General features: G+C 55.3%; 2 protein-coding genes across 2 annotated transcripts in view; both read left to right on the top strand.

Moving 5' to 3' along the window:
* Window positions 1-2,113: 2,113 nt before the first annotated feature.
* Window positions 2,114-11,305, top strand: KPTN (kaptin, actin binding protein). The gene is made up of 12 exons (XM_022585234.2): window positions 2,114-2,401; window positions 2,790-2,872; window positions 2,976-3,060; window positions 3,155-3,209; window positions 4,463-4,538; window positions 4,659-4,732; window positions 4,946-5,055; window positions 5,156-5,233; window positions 6,023-6,098; window positions 6,835-6,970; window positions 7,057-7,239; window positions 8,959-11,305. The coding sequence occupies exons 1-12, from the start codon at window positions 2,179-2,181 to the stop codon at window positions 9,085-9,087; spliced, it is 1,308 nt and encodes a 435-aa protein (XP_022440942.1). The 5' UTR covers window positions 2,114-2,178; the 3' UTR covers window positions 9,088-11,305.
* A 158-nt stretch (window positions 11,306-11,463) lies between these two features.
* Window positions 11,464-18,534, top strand: part of SLC8A2 (solute carrier family 8 member A2) — a 30,029-nt gene continuing 22,958 nt past the window's right edge. Inside the window, exons 1-2 of the mRNA XM_022585235.3 lie at window positions 11,464-11,579; window positions 15,872-16,565. Coding sequence (XP_022440943.1) covers window positions 15,888-16,565 — 678 coding nt within the window. The 5' untranslated portion in view covers window positions 11,464-11,579; window positions 15,872-15,887. The remainder of the gene's footprint in view (window positions 11,580-15,871; window positions 16,566-18,534) is intronic.

Below are 18,534 nucleotides of genomic sequence, written 5' to 3' on the forward strand. Positions count from 1 at the left end.
GAAAGGAGGGCAAGAATCAGCCACCTCCTCCACACTCCAGCACGTGGGCCTGCCTGTCAGGTGGACAGTCTGATGTGCCTGTGCTTCCACCCGGCACTGGGCTGGGCTGGGCGCTCCCCACTTTGGAGTAGGGGAACAGCTGGAGGAGGGTCAGTGCCCAGTTGCATAGTATGTGGCATGACGTCAGGAAGTGAACAGGGGCTGCAGAGGAGGTGCTGCCTGGGAAACCAGGGCAAGCTCCTCTGAGAGCTGCTGCAGCCTAGAGGCTGGAAGGAATTCAGGAAAGGTTCAGGCTCAGTGTGTGTCAAGAGTGGCCTCTATATGACACCCTGTCCTGCCCCTCTGTCCCCTTCAGCTTTTCCCACAGCTGTAATCGATTGATAATGGCTGCCTAGAGCTCAGTTAAGACTCCTGAGATCTCAGATTGATTACCAGTGTCTGCCTTGGCACAGGCTGAAGAGTAAGTAGTGTGAGAATCTGTTTGTGCCACCCATGACCTAAATAGTGATTCTCAACCCTGGCTGTGCTTTAAAATCATATTAAAAGTGCCCAAGCTTGGGTTGCACTCTGATAAATTGTGATTTGATTGAGGTTCCCCACCCTTTTGGTTTTGGAGAGTTTTTTTCCATAGGTGATCCAAATGTGTACTTAGGGTTGGAAACCACCGAACAGGACAGTTCTTTCCTTTCCAACCCATTTGTTTATTCATTCACTCAAATATGAAGGGAATGTGGTTTCGCGGTTACCAAGGGAGGTAGAAGAAGCCTGAAGAAAACATTGTTCAGAAGCAGCAGAACCAGACCCCACCCCCATTTACTCAGCAAGTATCTACTCAGCACCTACTGTGTGCCATGCCCTGGCTCAAACCCTGGGATTACAGCACTAAATAGCATAACCAGATCTGGAGTGGACACAAACTCCTTTCTTTTCACCACCCTCCAGACCCAGTCTGCCTTTGAGAACTCTCCTCTCAGGGCTCTTATGCAACAGTGTCCCAGGTGCTTGGCAAAGGGCCTGGTACATAGTTTTGGGTTCTTAACATATTTACTAAATGCTCGTTCCATGTCAGGCCTTGTGGGCCAGGCGTCGGGGATTTGACTGTGACCAAGGGAGATCCAGTCACTGCCTTCACAGATCTTGCAGTGTGTGTGTGTGTGCGTGTGTGTGTGTGTGTTTCTGCATGGAAGGGGGTGACAGAAGATTACTCAAGGTAGCCAGGACAGCTGGCCAACTCATGTCTTCTGGAAATAACATACAGGTATACATAGAGTCCCCAAACCCTTGACGCCCTTCTGGAGACAAAAAAGTATATACAGGAATCCCAGAAGACCTCATCCTGTCTCCACCACTTACTATCCTATCAGTCAAGGGACTTATTCTCCCCGAGCCTCAGTTTCATTCTCCAGAAACTGGGATAATAAACCTCTTTCCAAAGTTGTTGCAACAGTTTATGGAGATAAATTCATACAGTGGTCAATAAATGCTGAATAAATGAACGCGGGGTAACCAGAGCACGGTAGTTGTGAAGATTCAATGAGATAATCAGCCAACATGACTGATAAAGTAGGCTTTCAGTAAAGAAGGTGGTGGTGATTGGCCAGGATAGATAGAACTTTTTCCTTGGGGTAAGAAGAATGCATTTCACCATTTTAAAGGTGATGTGATTAAAACAAACTATGGAGCTTTTGTGTTTGGGTTCCAATACTGACTGCTGCTTCTAGCTGTGTGATCTTAGACAAATTACCTGTCTGTGCCTCAGTTTTTTCATCGGTAAAACATATCATAGTACCTACCTCAAGCCTGCCTGAGTTTTAACTAAAAATTGATAGATGTAAAGGCTTAGAACAGTTCCTGGCACGTAAGGGCTATATTGAGCATTAAGGTTCTTATTCTGTCTTCCGCACCGCCCACAGCAGGGGCCACCACCTCCCATCTTCAGGCCTTAATCAGTGGGCGGCAGTCACCTCGGCCCTGAAAAGGACCAGGCAGGAGCGCGCAGGCGCGTTGAGGCAAAGTCTGGTGGGAAGCCCAAGCGGCCCGGCTGGCAGCCATCTTGGTAAAGGGCAGCGTCGACAGCTTCTCTACGTAATCAGTCTGCGCGACCGGCCGGCGCCCGGAGGTCCATGGCGTAGAGTGGGCAGCTGCGGGGGCTACGGGGACCAGTGTTTGAGGGGCGTGATGGGGGAGGCGGCTGTGGCCGCGGGGCCTTGTCCGCTGCGCGAGGACAGCTTCACACGCTTCTCGTCTCAGAGCAATGTGTACGGGCTGGCGGGCGGCGCGGGTGGGCGCGGGGAGCTGCTGGCCGCCACCCTTAAAGGCAAGGTGCTAGGCTTCCGCTACCAAGACCTCCGACAGAAAATCCGGCCCGTGGCCAAGGAGCTGCAGTTCAATTACATTCCCGGTGCGTGGCGCCATGGGGCTGGGGGGCTTGGAATGTAGTGCTGAGAAGGCTTCTGAGGCTCTGTCTGAGCCAGGTCACCAGGATGGGAGAATGGGATCAGGGTGATGGTGATTGAAGGGGGTCAAGGCTGGTAATCTGGAGGCATTGGGGTCAGAGGACAGGGCTAATAGGGGCCTGAAGTAGTTAGGGTTCAGGATTCCTCAGACTCAGAAACCAGGATCCCTCCTACCATGGTGATGGTGATGGTGATCAGGACTCACACCGTCCCAGAGGTCATGATAATTTGTGCTGGTCAGAGATGACTGAGTCCTAGAGGTCAGGGCTCACTGTTGATTGGGAATATTGGGGTCACGGGTCTGCCTGAAACGTGAACTTTGTCCTCTCCCAGTGGACGCAGAGATTGTCTCCATCGACACCTTCAACAAGTCACCCCCAAAGCAGGGCCTGGTGGTGGGGATCACGTTCATCAAGGTACCCAGAGCCCTCCACCTACCCATTTTCTCCTCCTTACTGAGTCTGACCCATATCCCTCTTGCTGCCCCTACTCTCCCCTGAGGCCAGTTTCCTCTTCCAGGATTCAGGGGACAAGGGCAGCCCCTTCCTTAACATCTACTGTGACTACGAGCCTGGCTCTGAGTACAACCTGGACTCCATTGCCCGTAAGTGTGGCCTGGAGGGAAGGAGGAATGAGGAAGGGGGTTGGGGGGTTGCTGTCAGGTCTCCTGTGCCCATCTACCTGTACTCCCCCTGCAGAGAGCTGCCTGAACCTGGAGCTCCAGTTCACTCCTTTCCAACTGTGCCATGCAGAGTAAGTAAGCCACAGGTGTGATACAATAGGGAGTGTGTGTATGTGTGTGTGTGTGTGTGTGTGCGGGTGTGTGTATGTGTGTTGGGAGGGCGGAGGCTGTAGCAAACTGGAGACCACAAACCTGCCTATAGACAATCAGACTAGTTTGTTTTTTAGAGCATCGTGCATTTAAGGTAGCCGTGGACCAGACTTGGCTGATGAGCTACCATTTTGTTATCCCTGAACTAGATAATTTGAGAGTGAATGAGCTCCTGTGCTCCAGATGTGTAGAATTCTCAAATTCTAACGATCTAGATTTGGGCATTCCAAGACCCAGAAATGCCAATTTTTCTAGAGTTGTAAGCTCTGGGACTCCAAGATTTGAAAGTTCTACAGTTTGATGATTCTGAGATTCTGTAATATTAAAGCCCTAACATTGTCATATTCCAAGGAGATAGAATACAGACCATCTAGAATACTGATGTTCTAGAATCCCAAAGTATAAGAATTCCATTCTAGAGCTCTGAATTCCAAAACACCAGTGTTCTAGCAGAGGGGTTGGCAAACTTTTTCTTTTAAGGCGCAGCTTCGGGGTCAAATAATCTCTATCACAACTACTCAAGTTGGCCACTGTAGCAAGAAAGCAGCCATTGACTCTGTGTAAATGAATGGGTGTGGCTGTGTTCCAATAAAACTTTATTCACAAAAACAGGCCGTGGGTTTTGGATTTGCCCTGCAGGTCATAATTTGCCAACCTCTGGTCTAGCAGATGAGAGTTCTAGAAACTGAAGGTTCTAAAGTACTAATGTTCTGGGTTCTACGATCTGGGTATTCTACCAATTCTGTAAATCTGAATATCCATGATGGCAATTTCCAGAAGTTCTAGCATTTCAAAGGAGACAGAAAACAGAACTTCTAGAACACTGGGGTTCTAGGGTAAAGAGGTACTAGTGTTCTGAGGTTCTGCAGCCCATTCTAGAGCTCCATGTTCATTCCTGAATCCACATCCAGAATGAAGATTCTAGCAAGTGAGGGCTCTGGAAACAGAAGGTTCGAAAACGCTGAGTTTCTGTGATTCTGAGACTGGAAAGTTCTAAAATCTGAGATTCTGTGAGGGCTAGTTTCTAGAATTCTACATCCTGAGATCCTAGCTCTGGATCCAGTGTCTAGAACCCAGAATGTTAGGGTTCTCGCAGGCAAGAGTTTCTGCAAGAGGAGGATTTTAAAACACACGGACTCTACCACACTGGCATTCTAGATTTTTCTGCTTTCAGGGTCCAGGTTGGGGATCAACTGGAGACCGTGTTTCTCCTGAGTGGGAATGACCCGGCCATTCATCTCTACAAGGAGGTGAGGCAGGGCGAGGCTTGGTGGGCAGAGCCCTGCCGGGGCCACCATGGGCTGGCACGGGGCACAGTGTGTGAGGCTGGCCACTGACTCCAAGCTCGTGGCGGGTCTTGGTTCCCCCAGAACGAGGGGCTGCATCAGTTTGAAGAACAGCCCGTGGAAAACCTCTTCCCAGAGCTCACGAACCTGACCAGTAGGTAGGAGAGGCCCTGACAGAGGCCAGTGGGAACCGGGGCAGGCAGCCTCAGAGAAATCAGGTGGTGGGAATTGACCCCTAAAGAAGTCAGGCCCAGCGGAGGCCCAGGGCTCTGCCGGAGGTGGGGTGGGGTGGATGATTCTAGGGAGGTGGAGGTGGGGGCTGGGGCCTGGCGACGGCCCTCAGGCCCCTCTGTCCACCCGTCCACCCCCAGTGTCCTCTGGCTTGACGTGCACAACCTGCCCGGCACGTCCCGGCGACTCTCAGCTCTCGGCTGTCAGAGCGGTTATGTCCGTGTCGCCCACGTAGACCAGCAGAGTCGAGGTGATGGCTGGGGCGGGGGCCCAGACATGGGGGGTGGGGCGAGGCCGGACTGGTGCGGGGGTGCTCGGGACGGGGCCCTGAGTCCTCGCCCTCCACACAGAGGTTCTGCAGACTTGGACGATCCTGCAGGACGGCCCCATCTCCCGAGTGATCGTGTTCAGCCTCTCGGCCCCCGAGGGTGAGCTCCGGGCAGGGGGAGGCCAGGCTGCGGGCTCGGCTCCTCCACCCGCATTTGTACCCCTCTCCCCACATGCCCAGCTCCCCACCGTCCCTCCCTCCCCGCCGTGTGCCCCACTCCAGCCCGGGAGCTACAGTGTGCCCATTCCCTCCCCACGACGCTCCTGAATTTCAGATCCAGCTACTTGCCCCTGTGGTGGTCTGATTTGAGCTTTCACCCTGGAGTTGAACTTCTGCCTTTCCTTTGGTGGTCTGACCTCCACTGCTCACACTGTGGCTTCCTCGGACCCCCCGTCTGTGGCCTCTTCACTCTGTCTCTTGCTGCCATCCAAGTCCAGGCTTTTCTCACGGACTCAGCACCGTCCGCCCACTCGGCGTCTCTCCTTTCGCCCCACATGTTGATCTGTTCCTCTTACTGCGGTCTGTCCTTCTCTGGCGTTTCTCTTGGCCTCACCTCTGTGGTCTTTCTTCTGCCCCTTCCACTGTGGTTTATCCCCTGATGCTCTCACTGTGGTCTAACCACGGACTTCTGTGCTGTCACCTAACCTTTGTCTCTTCTAACCTGGTGGTTTAACCTTGGACTTTTTAAACTGTCATCCAACACCTCTCCCTCCTCCTGGCATCTGACCTCCATCATTCGCTCGTGGTCTAACCTCTAACCCTCCCCCTGTGGCCCAACCTCAGGGGTCTAACGTGTGTTCCTCTCAGGAATGGACGGGTGGGGAGGAGGGAGGAGGAGCCTGGAACCTGGCCCCTCACGCCTCCCCCGCCGTTCACGTTCCTTCTCCAGAGACCGAGGACAGGCCACAGCGGGAGGAGTACAGCGTGCTGGTGGCCAGCATGTTGGAACCAGCGGTGGTGTATCGGTGAGGGCCACGGGGCACGTGCGTGTGGGCTGACCCCATGCCTTTGCACGGTGATCTAGCCTTGTCATTCTCCACAGAGAGTAAAGCTTTGGGTGTAGTGGTTCAGGGCTGGGCAGGTAAAGGCGTCTGTGTCCCAGGGAGAAGAGCATGAGTGTTTAAGTCTAGAACTTGTAGGGCATGTGCTGAGGCCTCGGGTGGGAGCCGAGATGTCCAGTCCCCCTGGGGTGGGTGGACAGAGCACGTTGGCAAGTGTTTAACTGCAGGCTCCGTGTGGGAGAAAGCCCTGGCTTATAGGATCTGCCCGTTTCCGTGGTGTCAACACTCCTACCTCAGTGGATTTTGAGCCACCAACGGGATGCCAAGCCGCTCACAAAGTTCTGAAAATTTCCCAGTCGGCTCCCGTGAGCCAGTGCGAGCCGGCTGTGGCTGGGGCTGAGCGCTGAGCCTTCAGGGGGCCTCGTGGGTGTCCAGACTGGAGACAAGGGGCTCACCAGAAGGAACGGTGTGGGTTTCCATTTGGGAGCAAGACGGTCCCACCTCCAGGGGACAGTGTGGGTGTCTAGATCAGAGACAGTTTGAGCTCCCCTTGGTGGATATGAGGATGTCTAACTTGGAGACGAGGGTGTCCAGGCTTCAGGAGGAACAGCACATCCAGACCTGACCCATGAGGGTCCGGTGCTAAGGGTGGCGGGCACCGCGGTCGACCTCAGTCTCCCCGCCGTGGTCTGACCCCCAGGGACCTGCTGAGCCGGGGCCTCGAGGACCAGCTTCTCCTACCTGGCAGTGGCCAGTTCGACAGCGTCCTCTGTGGCCTGGTCACTGACATCGATTTGGACGGGCGGCCGGAGGTCCTGGTGGCCACCTACGGACAGGTGGGACCGGAGGGGTGGGGCTGCCGTGGCCTGTGTCCTCTGCCTCCTGCCTCTCCCCGTGTGACCCCAATCCCCTGCCCCTGCAGGAGCTGCTCTGTTACAAGTACTGCAGCCCAGAGCGCGGGCTCCCCGGGGCCCAGCGTGGCTTCCACTTGCTGTGGCAGCGGAGCTTCTCTAGCCCCCTGCTGGCCATGGCGCACGTGGACCTGACCGGGGACGGGCTGCGCGAGCTCGCTGTGGTCTCCCTGAAGGGCGTGCACATCCTGCAGGTAGCCAGGGGCCCCTGGGACGGGGCCTTAACACCCACCTAATTGAGGGCACGTTCTCACGGGAGAGGGGCAGTCAGGCCTTGGCCCGATCCCTCTGGAAACTGGAGCCTGGGCCCCCCTTCGGGCAAGGGGGTCATTGGCTGCAGGCCCCCTCTTGGGGGAGGCAGGCGGTTCCTATTGGTCAAGGAGAAGGGAGGTGCTGGGGGCACTCACAGCCAGGGGTGAAGGGCGCTCAGCCGCAGCATCCTTCACCCCCGGCCCCCTGGCCTCCCTCAGCCTCCCGAACGTCTCTACTGTGTTCCACCTGCTTTGACCGTGTCCCTTCCCTGTGGCCCAGCCTGGATCTGCCCCCGGGACCTGACCTGCACTCTTCCACTGTGCCCTAACCTTGGCCCTCCTACTGCAGCCACCCTTTCTTCCACCTGTGTGACCGGCTTCATTCTGCCTGTGGTCTGACCTTCAGCCTCCTTCTCCAGCTTTTTGCCATAGTCTAACCTCAAACCCTTCCCCTTTGGTCTAACCACTGAACTTTCTACTGTGGTCACGCCCGCAACCTGTGGTCTAATGTCCAGCCTTCTCCTGTACTTTGACCTCTCACCCTCCGACAGCAGCTTAACCGCCCTTACAGTTTAATATCCAACCATTCCAATGGCCCACCGTCCAGCCTGGAGCCTTCCGTTGCTGTTAAACCTCCAACTAATATGTCTGACCTCTGACCTTTTCACTACGGCCCGGCCCCAGCCCTTCAGCTATGAAGTACCTCTGTTTCCTGATCTGGTGTTTGCCCACCCCTTCCCTTTGGTCTGACTCCAGGCTCCTTTCCCATGTGGTCTAACCTGGGTTCTTTCTACTGGAGTCTAACCTTACTGTCTCCGCTGCAGGCTTTGCTGGGGCCTTTTCCTTCAGTCTAGTCATCAGCGGAATGGCCCAGGTTAGACCTCATAGAGGTAGAGGTTGGACCCCAGTGGAAAAGTCTGAGGTTGAACCGCAGTATGTGGGACAAAAGTTAGACCCTCGAGTAAAACGGAATGAGGAGAGGTCTGAGGTTAGACCGCAGTGGACAGGGCTGTGGTCCATCTGTGGGAGAAGGGGCTTCCCTTCTGCTGTGGTCTCAGCCTCCCAGCATCCCTCATTGTGATCTCTTTCAAGCCATTCCAGTGTGATCTCCCTTCCTTCCCTTCTGTCAGGGGCTAACTTCAGACCCTCCAACCAGGGTCTGGCTCCGTCCCTTGTGTGGTGACTTATTCCTCTCTTTTCCACTTTGGTATGCTCTTTCTCTGTCTTGTGGGCCTAACCTTTTCCGCCAGTGTCTCACCTTTGTTCCCCCTGCTGTGGACTAACCTCAGCCTCTCTCGGGTGGTCAAGCCTCACCCCCATGTAATGCGAGCTCTCTTTTATGTTTTTTTGTTTGTTTGTTGGGGTATAGTTGTTTTACTGTTGTGTTATCTCCGTTATGTTTTGATCCATCCCCGTCCCCTCCACTGAGTTCTAACCTCAGACCCACACATCTGGGGCTGGGCTTTGTCCCTTCCACCGGAAATTCACTGAAGGCCGTCCCCCTGGGTCTGACCTTCACCCCATCACAGAGACCCATTCTAAGCCCACACACAGACCTCCCACCGTTGCTGCACTCTCAGCCTCTGGGGGTTGGGGGGGGGGAGTGTAACCTGCACCTTCCAGCTCTGTCTCAGCCCTGTCGTCCTCTCTCATTCCCCACAGCACAGCCTGATCCAGGCCTCGGAGCTGGTTCTGAGCCGGCTTCGGCACCAAGTGGAGCAGAGGAGACGTCAGCCACAGAGGCTGGGGGACAGGGTGGGTGCCGGGCCTGCTGAGACCCCGGCCTCCTGAGTACCCACCCACTGCCCACCCCAGGTTCCTTGGGGTGCCCGCCTCCAGCTCTTCATGGCGGGGGAAGCATCCTGAAGGAGGCACTGGCCTCCCCAGACACCCCAGGGTGGTGGAGCGGTGGGTCCTGCTCTGGCTCCGCCCCAGCGTGCCCTGTGACCCCCACTCCCCTCTCTGTGCCTCAGTGTCCCCATTTGAAAATGGGATGATCCCACCCCACCCCGCCTCTGTCCCCTTGAGACTCGGTCCGTGGTGATTATTTCTGTGTCCAGAGGAACCAAACTTGCACTCGTCTCCATTCTTTTGTTCGGCACACGTTTGATGAGGAACAATTCTTACCAGGCTTTGTGTCGGGAGCTGGACTCGCCCGGAAGAATGGAGGGAGGGGACTTCGGGGATTGGGGATCCAAGGTCAGACCCAGCCGCCCGGACTGAAGTGGGATCGTAGTGTAGATTTCAGAGGAAAGAAGAGAAGTTAGGCACTATAGGAGGTTAAACCTCCATAGGAAAGACTGTAGAGTATAAGGGAAAGCTTTGTAGGGTTAGACCTCCGCAAGTGAACTGAGGTTAGACCCCAGTGGAAAGCTCCGGATCTGAGGTCAAGGCTCAGTGGGAAGATAAGGAAATTGAGCCTCAGAGGAGAGGACGTGGGTGGAAAGGACTGTCGTGGGGAAGCCATGGTCAAATTGTAGCAGGGAGTCTGAGGCCAGACCCCCTGTGAATAATACTGAAGTTGGACCCTAGCAAAAATTACTATGGTTACACCTTGCGCCAAGAGCCAAGGTTAACACCCAGCAGAAGTGATCAATTTAGATCTCAACTGGGGAGTCCTGAGATAAGCCCCAGGCTACACTGTCCTGGAAAGGGCTAAGGGTAGGCCTAGTTGAAAAGCCCAGGGGATTGGGGGACCAGGAAGTGGGAGACAAGGCTAATTCCCTGCCCTGTGGCTGTAGTGATTGCCCCTCCTGTGGCCACTTCCGTGGCACCAGGAGAAGGCATTGAGGCCTACATCACAGGGACCAGTGGAGGGCGGGGACAACAGAACAAATCTTGCCAGGAATAGAATCGGGTCGGGAGGGTGGGGGAGCAATTCCTGAGTGGGGTCCAGGCTGGCTGTGGGACCTTGCTGCTGCAGGGTTTGGGTGGGACCCCTGCTTCCTGGGGGGGAGGGGCAGGCACCATGGTCATTCTAGCCATCTGTCTACCTCCTGCCATGGAAGTCCACCTGTCAGTCTGACCATCTGCACCAACAGCGAAGACTAAGCTACCAGTGCCCCACAGTGGGTCTTCAGGAGGCTGGAGCCCATCACTTCTTGGCCACCCCTGTCTTCACCTCACCTCCCAGAACCCAAGCGTGGGAAATCGCAGGGAGCCAGAGCCGGGTCGTCTCCCTCCTCTCCTGGCAGTGGGCCCGGGGGTGTCCAGCCAGGACTGGCGATGGGCATGGGCCATTGGCAGCGTCAGGGTCTCTCTCCTGCTGCCCGTGTGCAGAGGCTGAGTGTTCCATCGCCTCCTGTCCTGGACGGGAGCGGGACGCTAGGGTGGGATCGGGGGCATTTAAGCAGTGACGTTCTGGGTCTGTGAAGTGTGTGCACGTGTGTGTGTGTTCACCATTTCAGGACTCATGAGTTTGTGTTCCCGGCGCCTGCCCGGTCCTTCGCAGCTCGCTGCCTAACTTCTTGCCAGCCCCTCAGTCTGGGACACTGTGTAGTGTAGCAGTTAAGGGTAGAACCTGAAGCCACACTTCATCACTCTTGTGCCTCAGTTTCCTCATCTGTAAAATGGGGCTAGTAGCGTTTACCTCACAGGGTTTTTAGGAGGGTCAGTTGTGTCAACATGTGTCAAGCACTTATTTAAAGTGTTGTAACAATGCCTGGCACGTAGTAAGGGCTGGAAGCCCCTTGTGAAAGGCAACTGTTGTTATTATTATTAATGGGTGCCTCTGTGGTTGTTTCTGGCTGGCTTTGTCAGCAGGCACAGCATGTGAATTTGCATCTGACTCTGGCTAAAAACATTCTTGCCCTCCCCCCAGTTCTGGGAGCCTGTGACTATTTGTAGCTGTTTTGCCTCGTTGGCCCTTGTATGGATCAGCGAGAGTGTGTGTGTGTGTGTGTGTGTGTGTGCGCGCGCGCGCGCGCGCCCTCCGCCACTGTCCCTTGCCTGTGGTGCTGAACCCAGAGGGTGGGTGGGAGGCTTGGGCTGCTTCGTCTCCCCCCCACCCCACCCCCCGCCCCTCCTCTCTCCAGGCCCCGCCCCGGCTCCCCGCGCCGGCTTCCCCTCCTCCCTCTCTAGCCGACTCCCCCTCCCCCGAATCCCTCCCCCCTCCTCCTCTCCTCTCCTCCCTCTATCCCCTTTCCCTCCCTTCCTCCCTAGCTCTCCCTCTCAGTCCCCAGCTCATCCCTCTCTCTCTCCCTCTCTCTCTCCCTCTGTCGGGCGGAGTCGCCCACCACTGCCAATACAGTGCTGAGGGAACCTGCTCTAGGCTGTAGCTGCAGGTAAGAGACCCCCAGTTAGGAGGGGCTTGGGGGAAGGATGGTGTTACCCCAGGTGGGTGGAGGGGGGCATTTGAGGAGCCCGGAGCCGCTTCTCGCTGAGCTCCGTTATAGGGGATGGGGGGCTGCATATCCCGGGGCGCGGGTACCAGGGCCCTAACGTGCGGTAGGGGCGCCACCAGCCGTCAACATCCTCAACCCCTCCTGCGCTTCAGGGAGCATGGCGGGCTGGGGAGGGGGTGCCTCCTGGGCACTGAGGGGGTGAGAACACCCCACCCTGTCTGGGGCAGCACCCGCACTCCCGTTCTCCGCCTCCACCTCCGCCCCCGCTTTCCTGTGTCGGTCTCGTCTTTCTGTGTCTCCACATCTCTCAGGGGTCTCTGTCCTGCGGAGTCTGGACGCCTCTCCGAGTCCCTTTCCCTGTCTCCCTCAGTCTCACTCTTGTCTGTCTCTCTCTGTGTCTGGGTCTGTTCCGGCTTTCTGTCTCTAAGTCCTTGGTTCCTCTCTGCTTTCCTCTTTCGCCATCTCTGTGTGTTTCCCTCTGTCTCTGTCTCTACTGTCTCAGCTTTCTCGTGTCTCTGTCTCTGTCCATCTCCGCGTGTATCTTCCTCAGTCTTCCCTGCTTCTCATCTCCATCTCCGTCTCTAGGACCTGGTCTCTGTGTCTCTCTCTTTCCTCTCCGCTTCCTCTCCCTGGTTAACTGCCTCCTACACACCTTTGTCTCCGCCCCTGGCAAGGGGAGACCTGGGGGAAGAAGACCCGCCCCGCCCCCTGCCGCCGCCGCAGAGTGGGCTCCCCCAGGAGGCACGGAGTCCCCCAGCCTCCTCTCCCTTCCTCAGCCGAGCTCCCCCCATCCTCCCGGCTGGCATCCGCCCGTCCCTCCCCTGAGGATAGAGCTCCTCTGCTCTCCCCTGCCTTATTTCTGGCACCCTGAGGCCACTCCTTCTCGCAGTCTAACCTGTACCCTTTGTAGAGGAGACTGAGCCAGTCCTGTCTGCAATCTAACCCCCCATTCCTCTTCATATTGACCGGACCAGTCCCTGCTGCAGTCTAACTTCCATACCCCTTTTGCCGTTTGTCCGCTTCTTGACTCATTCATTCTTTTGACAGTTACTGAGCACCTTTCCTGCTCCAGGCACAGCTCTAGGTACTGGGCCAGGCCAGTCCTTCCTGCAGTCTCGCCTCCATCATCTCATGGTGTGCCAGCCCCAGACCTGTCTCCCAGTCGGGCTGGAGCTCAAAAGCTTCTCCACCGCGCCTTGGGGGCTCTGAGAGGGCCCTTCTGAGTCTAGAGTTCCCTGGCCAATACAGCCTCTTCTTTTCTGTTGGGAAGGGGGCCCCAGAGAAGGCGGGCGAGATGAGAGGTGTGGGGCTGAGTCTGTAGCCCACGCTGTGATGGGGTGAGGTCCTCGAGTGTCCACATGGGATTCCAGGTGGGTTAAAACAAGCACCAGCTTAGGAGTCCCACACCTTGAGTTCCATCTCTTCTCTGCCCCTGACTTGAAGTTGCATGACTTGGCCAAGCTGTCTGCCCCTCCAGACCTCAGTTTACCCATCAGCGTACCATAGCCTGAACACTGAGACTGTGTGTGTCTGTGTGTGATCCCCAGGCTGGGACATTGTGGGCAGGCGGGAGAGCCTGGCTTACCCCGGAGCAGTAAGCGTGCGTGTTTAGAAGGCCATGTCCCCACCGAGAGCAGGCGGCGGGCACCCCCTGCGCCCAGGCTGAGCGCAGTCAGGAACCATCACCCCCCTTACCGATATGAGAGACTTGAAGGAGGGGGTCCCACCTGGCCTAACAGACTGACTGCCCCACCCCGCTCAAGCTTGCAGTCCCACCCTACAGATGAGGTCTCCGAGGCCCCGAGAGGTGGGTGAGGCAGAACCGGGGCACTCACCGCTGACCCAGCTGGCCACTGGCCCACGAGGGAGGGGAGAGATGGCCCCAGGAGACGGTGCCCGCCATCTGCCCTCCAGAGTCCCACTCTGGCCTCCACCTGATGCTTTCGCCCCTGGATTCTAAACCCAGATTAGGTTTCAGGGCTGCTCATGGAGCGAGAGAGGCAGAGGCAGGAGCCTCAAGAAGAGGGAACCCAGCTGTCCCCCGTGACAGGGCTCAGACCTCGTGGTGGTTCCTTTAACAGATATTTATCTAGTGCTTTCTCTCCCTGACCCCCTCCTTCCCTAAGGCCCCAGGGAGAGGAAACCAGGTTTTGCAGGAAAAGGCACTAAACCAGGCTTGAGGACGGAGGCGGGAGGGACAGGTGGTTGGACTTGAGGGAGGACTTCCCAGGCCATGGCCCTTCCCTGAGAGAGGGAGTGAGATGCTATAGATGAATTCTTGACCTGGTTTCTCCTGAAAGCTGGAGGGAGGGGAGGGAGAGAGAAGAGAGCATGAGTCTTTGCCTTGGATCCTGGTGGGTTTGTAATTATGCCTAAGTCGTTGCTAATTAGGGGGCTGCTAATTAGATGTATCATTAGGGGCCTTGCCGAGGGGGCTAATTGTGTGGTGGCCCTTTAAGAATCACCCCACCCCCTGCCCCCCTACACGCGTACACACACACACACACACACACACACACACACTCTTCAGGGAAGTTCTGCCAACATTTTGCCTCCCTCCCCCAAAGGAGCCAGCTCCCAATTCGTGAGGACATGGATGTATGTTGGGGGCAGGCTGTGGGTTAGACCGTGAGAAGAACTTTTCAGACAGAAATGGACGTTACCGGGAGAACTGAGGCTGGTGGCCAGGAGAGGGGTCGGGGAGGGTGGAGGCCCTGAGGACCCCTGCCTTCCTCTCTCAGTTCCATTTTATAGGCTACGGGGTTACCATGACAACACAAGGGTGGGGCAGGGGAGCTGGAAGTCAGGACCACTCTAGGAGAGAGAAACTGGGAGCTGCAGAATGGGTGCTGGGGGACGTTGGGCAAGTTATTTCGCCTCTCTGAGCCCTGGTCTTCTCATCTGTGAAATGGCTGGGGACTCCCCAAAGTGGGATGGTGTCATTTCAAACAGAGCAGCCACGGAAGGTGACATCTGAGTGGAGAGCTGAAGGAGAAGAGGGAGCGGATATGTGGGGAACAGTGTCCCAGGAAGGGGGAACAGCAGATGCAAAGGCCCTGAAGCAAGAACTTGCCCGAGGAACAGCAAGGAGGTGGTGTAGCTGGGGCCAAGTGAGGGAGGGGGAGAGAGAGAGAGAGATGAGGCCAGAGAGGGAATGTTGGGGCCAGATTGTGCGAGACCTTATGAAGCGGGGAGGGGACTTTGGTGTCTGAGTGAGACCAGGGCCATGGAGGGTTCTGATCAGAGGGGAGAATGTGAACTGATTGGCATTTTTAAAGGAGACCTAGATACAGAAATAGCCACTCGAACCCAGGACCTGAGGCAGGAAGAGAAGTATTCACCCCACACCCAGAGTGTGGGGTCCAAGAGCCCAACCTAGGACCTCATGTCACAGCTTCTAAGGAATCCTGCACCTGCCAGAGACCCGGGGATGCTGGAGACAGAAACCTGCCAGCATTGCGGGGAAGGATGTGAGTGAGAGACCCTCCAGCAGCCCCTCCCCAGCCCTACCTGAGACAGACAGACAAACACCCCAGCACCTTCCACAGCCCAAATCCCAAGCAGGAGCCCTCCGACGCCAAGTTGGAAACCATAGGAATCACAAAATGAGTTGAGGGCGCCCCCAGCCCCTTGCCTCTCCCACTAACTTATTCGGTCTGTGTTCTTTTGCGCCTGACTTCACTCTTCCATGGCATGCCTGTGAGATTCATCTGCATTGTTGGGCGTATCAGTTGCCCGCTCCCTTTTCAGTGCTGTATAATATTCCACTGCATGGCTATTCCGCCGTGTACTTCTCCGTGTTCTTGCTGATAGGCATCTGGGTTGTTTCAAGAGGGGAGCCATGATAAATGAAGCTGCTGTGAACGCCTGTGTATGTGTCTTTTGATGAACACTTGACTTATTTCTCTTGGGTCCATACCTGGGAGTGGAACTGCCGAGTCCTAGGATGCTTGGTGTTCAGCTATAGTTTCCTGCAGTGGCTTGACTCCCATCAGGAGTGCACGATGTCTTTATCTTTCTGTGTCTTTCTCTCTTGGTCTCTGCCTGGCGCTCTCTGTGTCTCTTTGTGACCCTGTCTCTTTGAATCACTGTCTCTCTTTGGCTCCCCCAGTCTCTCTCCTCCCTCTGTTAGTCCTCAGCTTCTCCCCTATTCTCCGACCCCAATGAACCTTGACTCCTGAGCAACAGGGAGGGGTTTGCTCCCCTCACCCAGACTTCCTCCTCCCCCACAGGACCCTGACCCCCTCCATGGCTACCCTGGCCTTGGTGGGGTTTGCACTCCTCCTGGGGACTCCCCCATGCTCAGGGGCAGCCACCCCGACCCCCTCCCTGCCGCCTCCCCCAGCCAACGACAGCGATGCCAGCAGCATGGGGGGCTGCCAGGGCTCCAACCGCTGCCAGCCAGGGGTCCTGCTGCCCGTTTGGGAGCCCGATGACCCGTCGCTGGGGGACAAAGCAGCGCGGGCCGTGGTCTACTTTGTGGCCATGGTCTACATGTTCCTGGGTGTATCCATCATTGCCGACCGCTTCATGGCATCCATCGAGGTCATCACGTCCAAGGAGAAAGAGATCACTATCACTAAGTCCAACGGCGAGACCAGCGTGGGCACCGTCCGCATCTGGAATGAGACTGTGTCCAACCTCACACTCATGGCCCTGGGCTCCTCGGCCCCTGAGATCCTGCTGTCTGTTATTGAGGTCTGCGGCCACAACTTCCAGGCGGGCGAGCTGGGTCCGGGCACCATCGTGGGCAGCGCTGCCTTCAACATGTTTGTGGTCATTGCCGTGTGCATCTACGTCATCCCAGCCGGTGAGAGCCGCAAGATCAAGCACCTGAGAGTCTTCTTTGTCACCGCTTCTTGGAGTATCTTCGCCTATGTCTGGCTTTATCTCATCCTTGCCGTCTTTTCCCCGGGTGTGGTCCAGGTGAGCAAGGACCCACAGACATCTCCTTGGTGCATGTATGTCAGCAAAATCCAGAGGGGTGGCTCCCCGGGCTTGGAGAGTCAATGCCTGTACTTGCAGAAATGCATGCTCACGTTTGAGAGGGCCGCCAGGTATGGTTGTACAGGTCACGCACTGCACAAAGGCATTGGGCCGGAGAGGGCAAGTTGGGACTGGAGCCCAGTGGGTGCTCCCAAGCCAGGTCTGGATGGCACTGCAGGTCCTGGAAGGGGCTCATCTGCACAGTATGGGGTGCCATTTTGCAATATGCCCATCCAGAACTCTCACAGGGGGGCCATATGTGCTAGCAGAGTCCTACTGATCTGTGTAATGCATACGACAGTCTAGCCAGGTATTTGCCAGGTATGGTCACACATGTTTTCCTATACTCCCTGCCTTTTGCATAATTTATTCTCACTTTGGCAGTAAGACATCCCCCATTTGCATAATTCACGTTACACTTGCATAATCCAGCCTTGTGTCTTCTGACAGTGCTAACTAGGGTAACTTGGTGTAGCTCGGTGCAACTTGGTGCAATTTGCGTAGTTTACCCATGGACTTTGCATAGATCCATGCCCACATCTGCGTAATCTAGCTCTGTATTTGCCAGATATGCAGTCGTGGTTTGCATAATTCATTCATTATTAATAATTGATTTCTGATGTTAGGATAATTTATGCCACTTCACTGTAATTCATACTCACATCCAATCCAACCTAGGTATAAACCCAGCCCACTGCAAAGACCGCTTTGCATAATTTATTCTAATAGTGAGACAAGATGTAGACCCACAGATGCGTAATTTACACCCACATTCACATAATCATTTGCCGCTCATTTACCCAGTGTCTTAACGGGCACACTGCTTAGTCCTCCTTTAAAACATTTGCCCAATTTATTTCCCACAGCCCCCATGACCACCACCGACATTTGCATAATGTATTCACGGGCCTGGCTTAATTCGCTCACACACGTGCATAATTTATTGGAGCCTAACCAGGATTCCTGCACACATGCGTATAATATACTCATGCATATCTGTCATGTTCTGCCAGTTATAGTTTCTTTCCAGGAAGGATCTAAAGTTAGAGCTATAAAAATTCTTTGCAGGTGATATCAAGGCAGATCTGAGGGATTAGAAACCCCAGTGAGGAAAAGGGGAGATGGTAGCCCCAGAGAACAGGGATAAGAAAGGGAGAGAGACAGTTACTGTGATTGACTCACTACTGTAATGCTGAGTTTCCTGGCTGCCACGGCAAAAATTACAGAACGATGCTTCACACGATTCTCGGGCACTATTAAAAAAGGACGCTATTCTGACTTGGGTTCTCAAAGTGGTCCCTGACAAGGATTTACACCGAAACTGTGAAAGGAATTTTAGACACCATGGGTGGGAGGTGGGATAGGGATGGGATAGGGAGAGGGAGAGATTTCCCCTGAGAAGGAGCTGGCTCAGACATAGGGAAGACAGTGTAAAATGCCACAGCTCTGGGTAGAGAAGTGGCTATGGAGGATCCCTTCAGGAGTAAATGGAGACCAGACTTATGGGATGTTTTCATGACATAATCGAAAGAACGGGCACGAGCTAAAGATGATGCCCGTCCCTCCTAGAGGCGATGACCTGGAGTAGTGAGAGATGGGTCTGGCTCTGGGTTTTCTCCAGAAATGATGTGTGACGTCAGGCAAAGCCTGTACCCTCTGGACCTCCATTTACACATCTGAACCATAGAAGGGGTTGAAGTAGACCATTGGTTCTTGACCCTTCATACGCAATCCTCCCTTTTTATAACAATTTTTTCTATATCCCCTTTATTCTGCTGGTGTGAAATTCTTAGCTAATAGGAGAGAGGTTTTCTAGCCTCGGAGTTTGGTGTCTGGACTCTTGAACCTGAGGCCTGGGTTCAAATCCCATCTCTGTTGTTTCCTAGCTGTATGACCTTGGGCGGGTTCC

Source organism: Delphinapterus leucas, chromosome 20 (genome assembly GCF_059928025.1).
Source record: "Delphinapterus leucas isolate spDelLeu-1000000601 "Yukka" chromosome 20, BTC_Dleu_Yukka2, whole genome shotgun sequence".
Taxonomy (NCBI): Eukaryota; Metazoa; Chordata; class Mammalia; order Artiodactyla; family Monodontidae; genus Delphinapterus; species Delphinapterus leucas.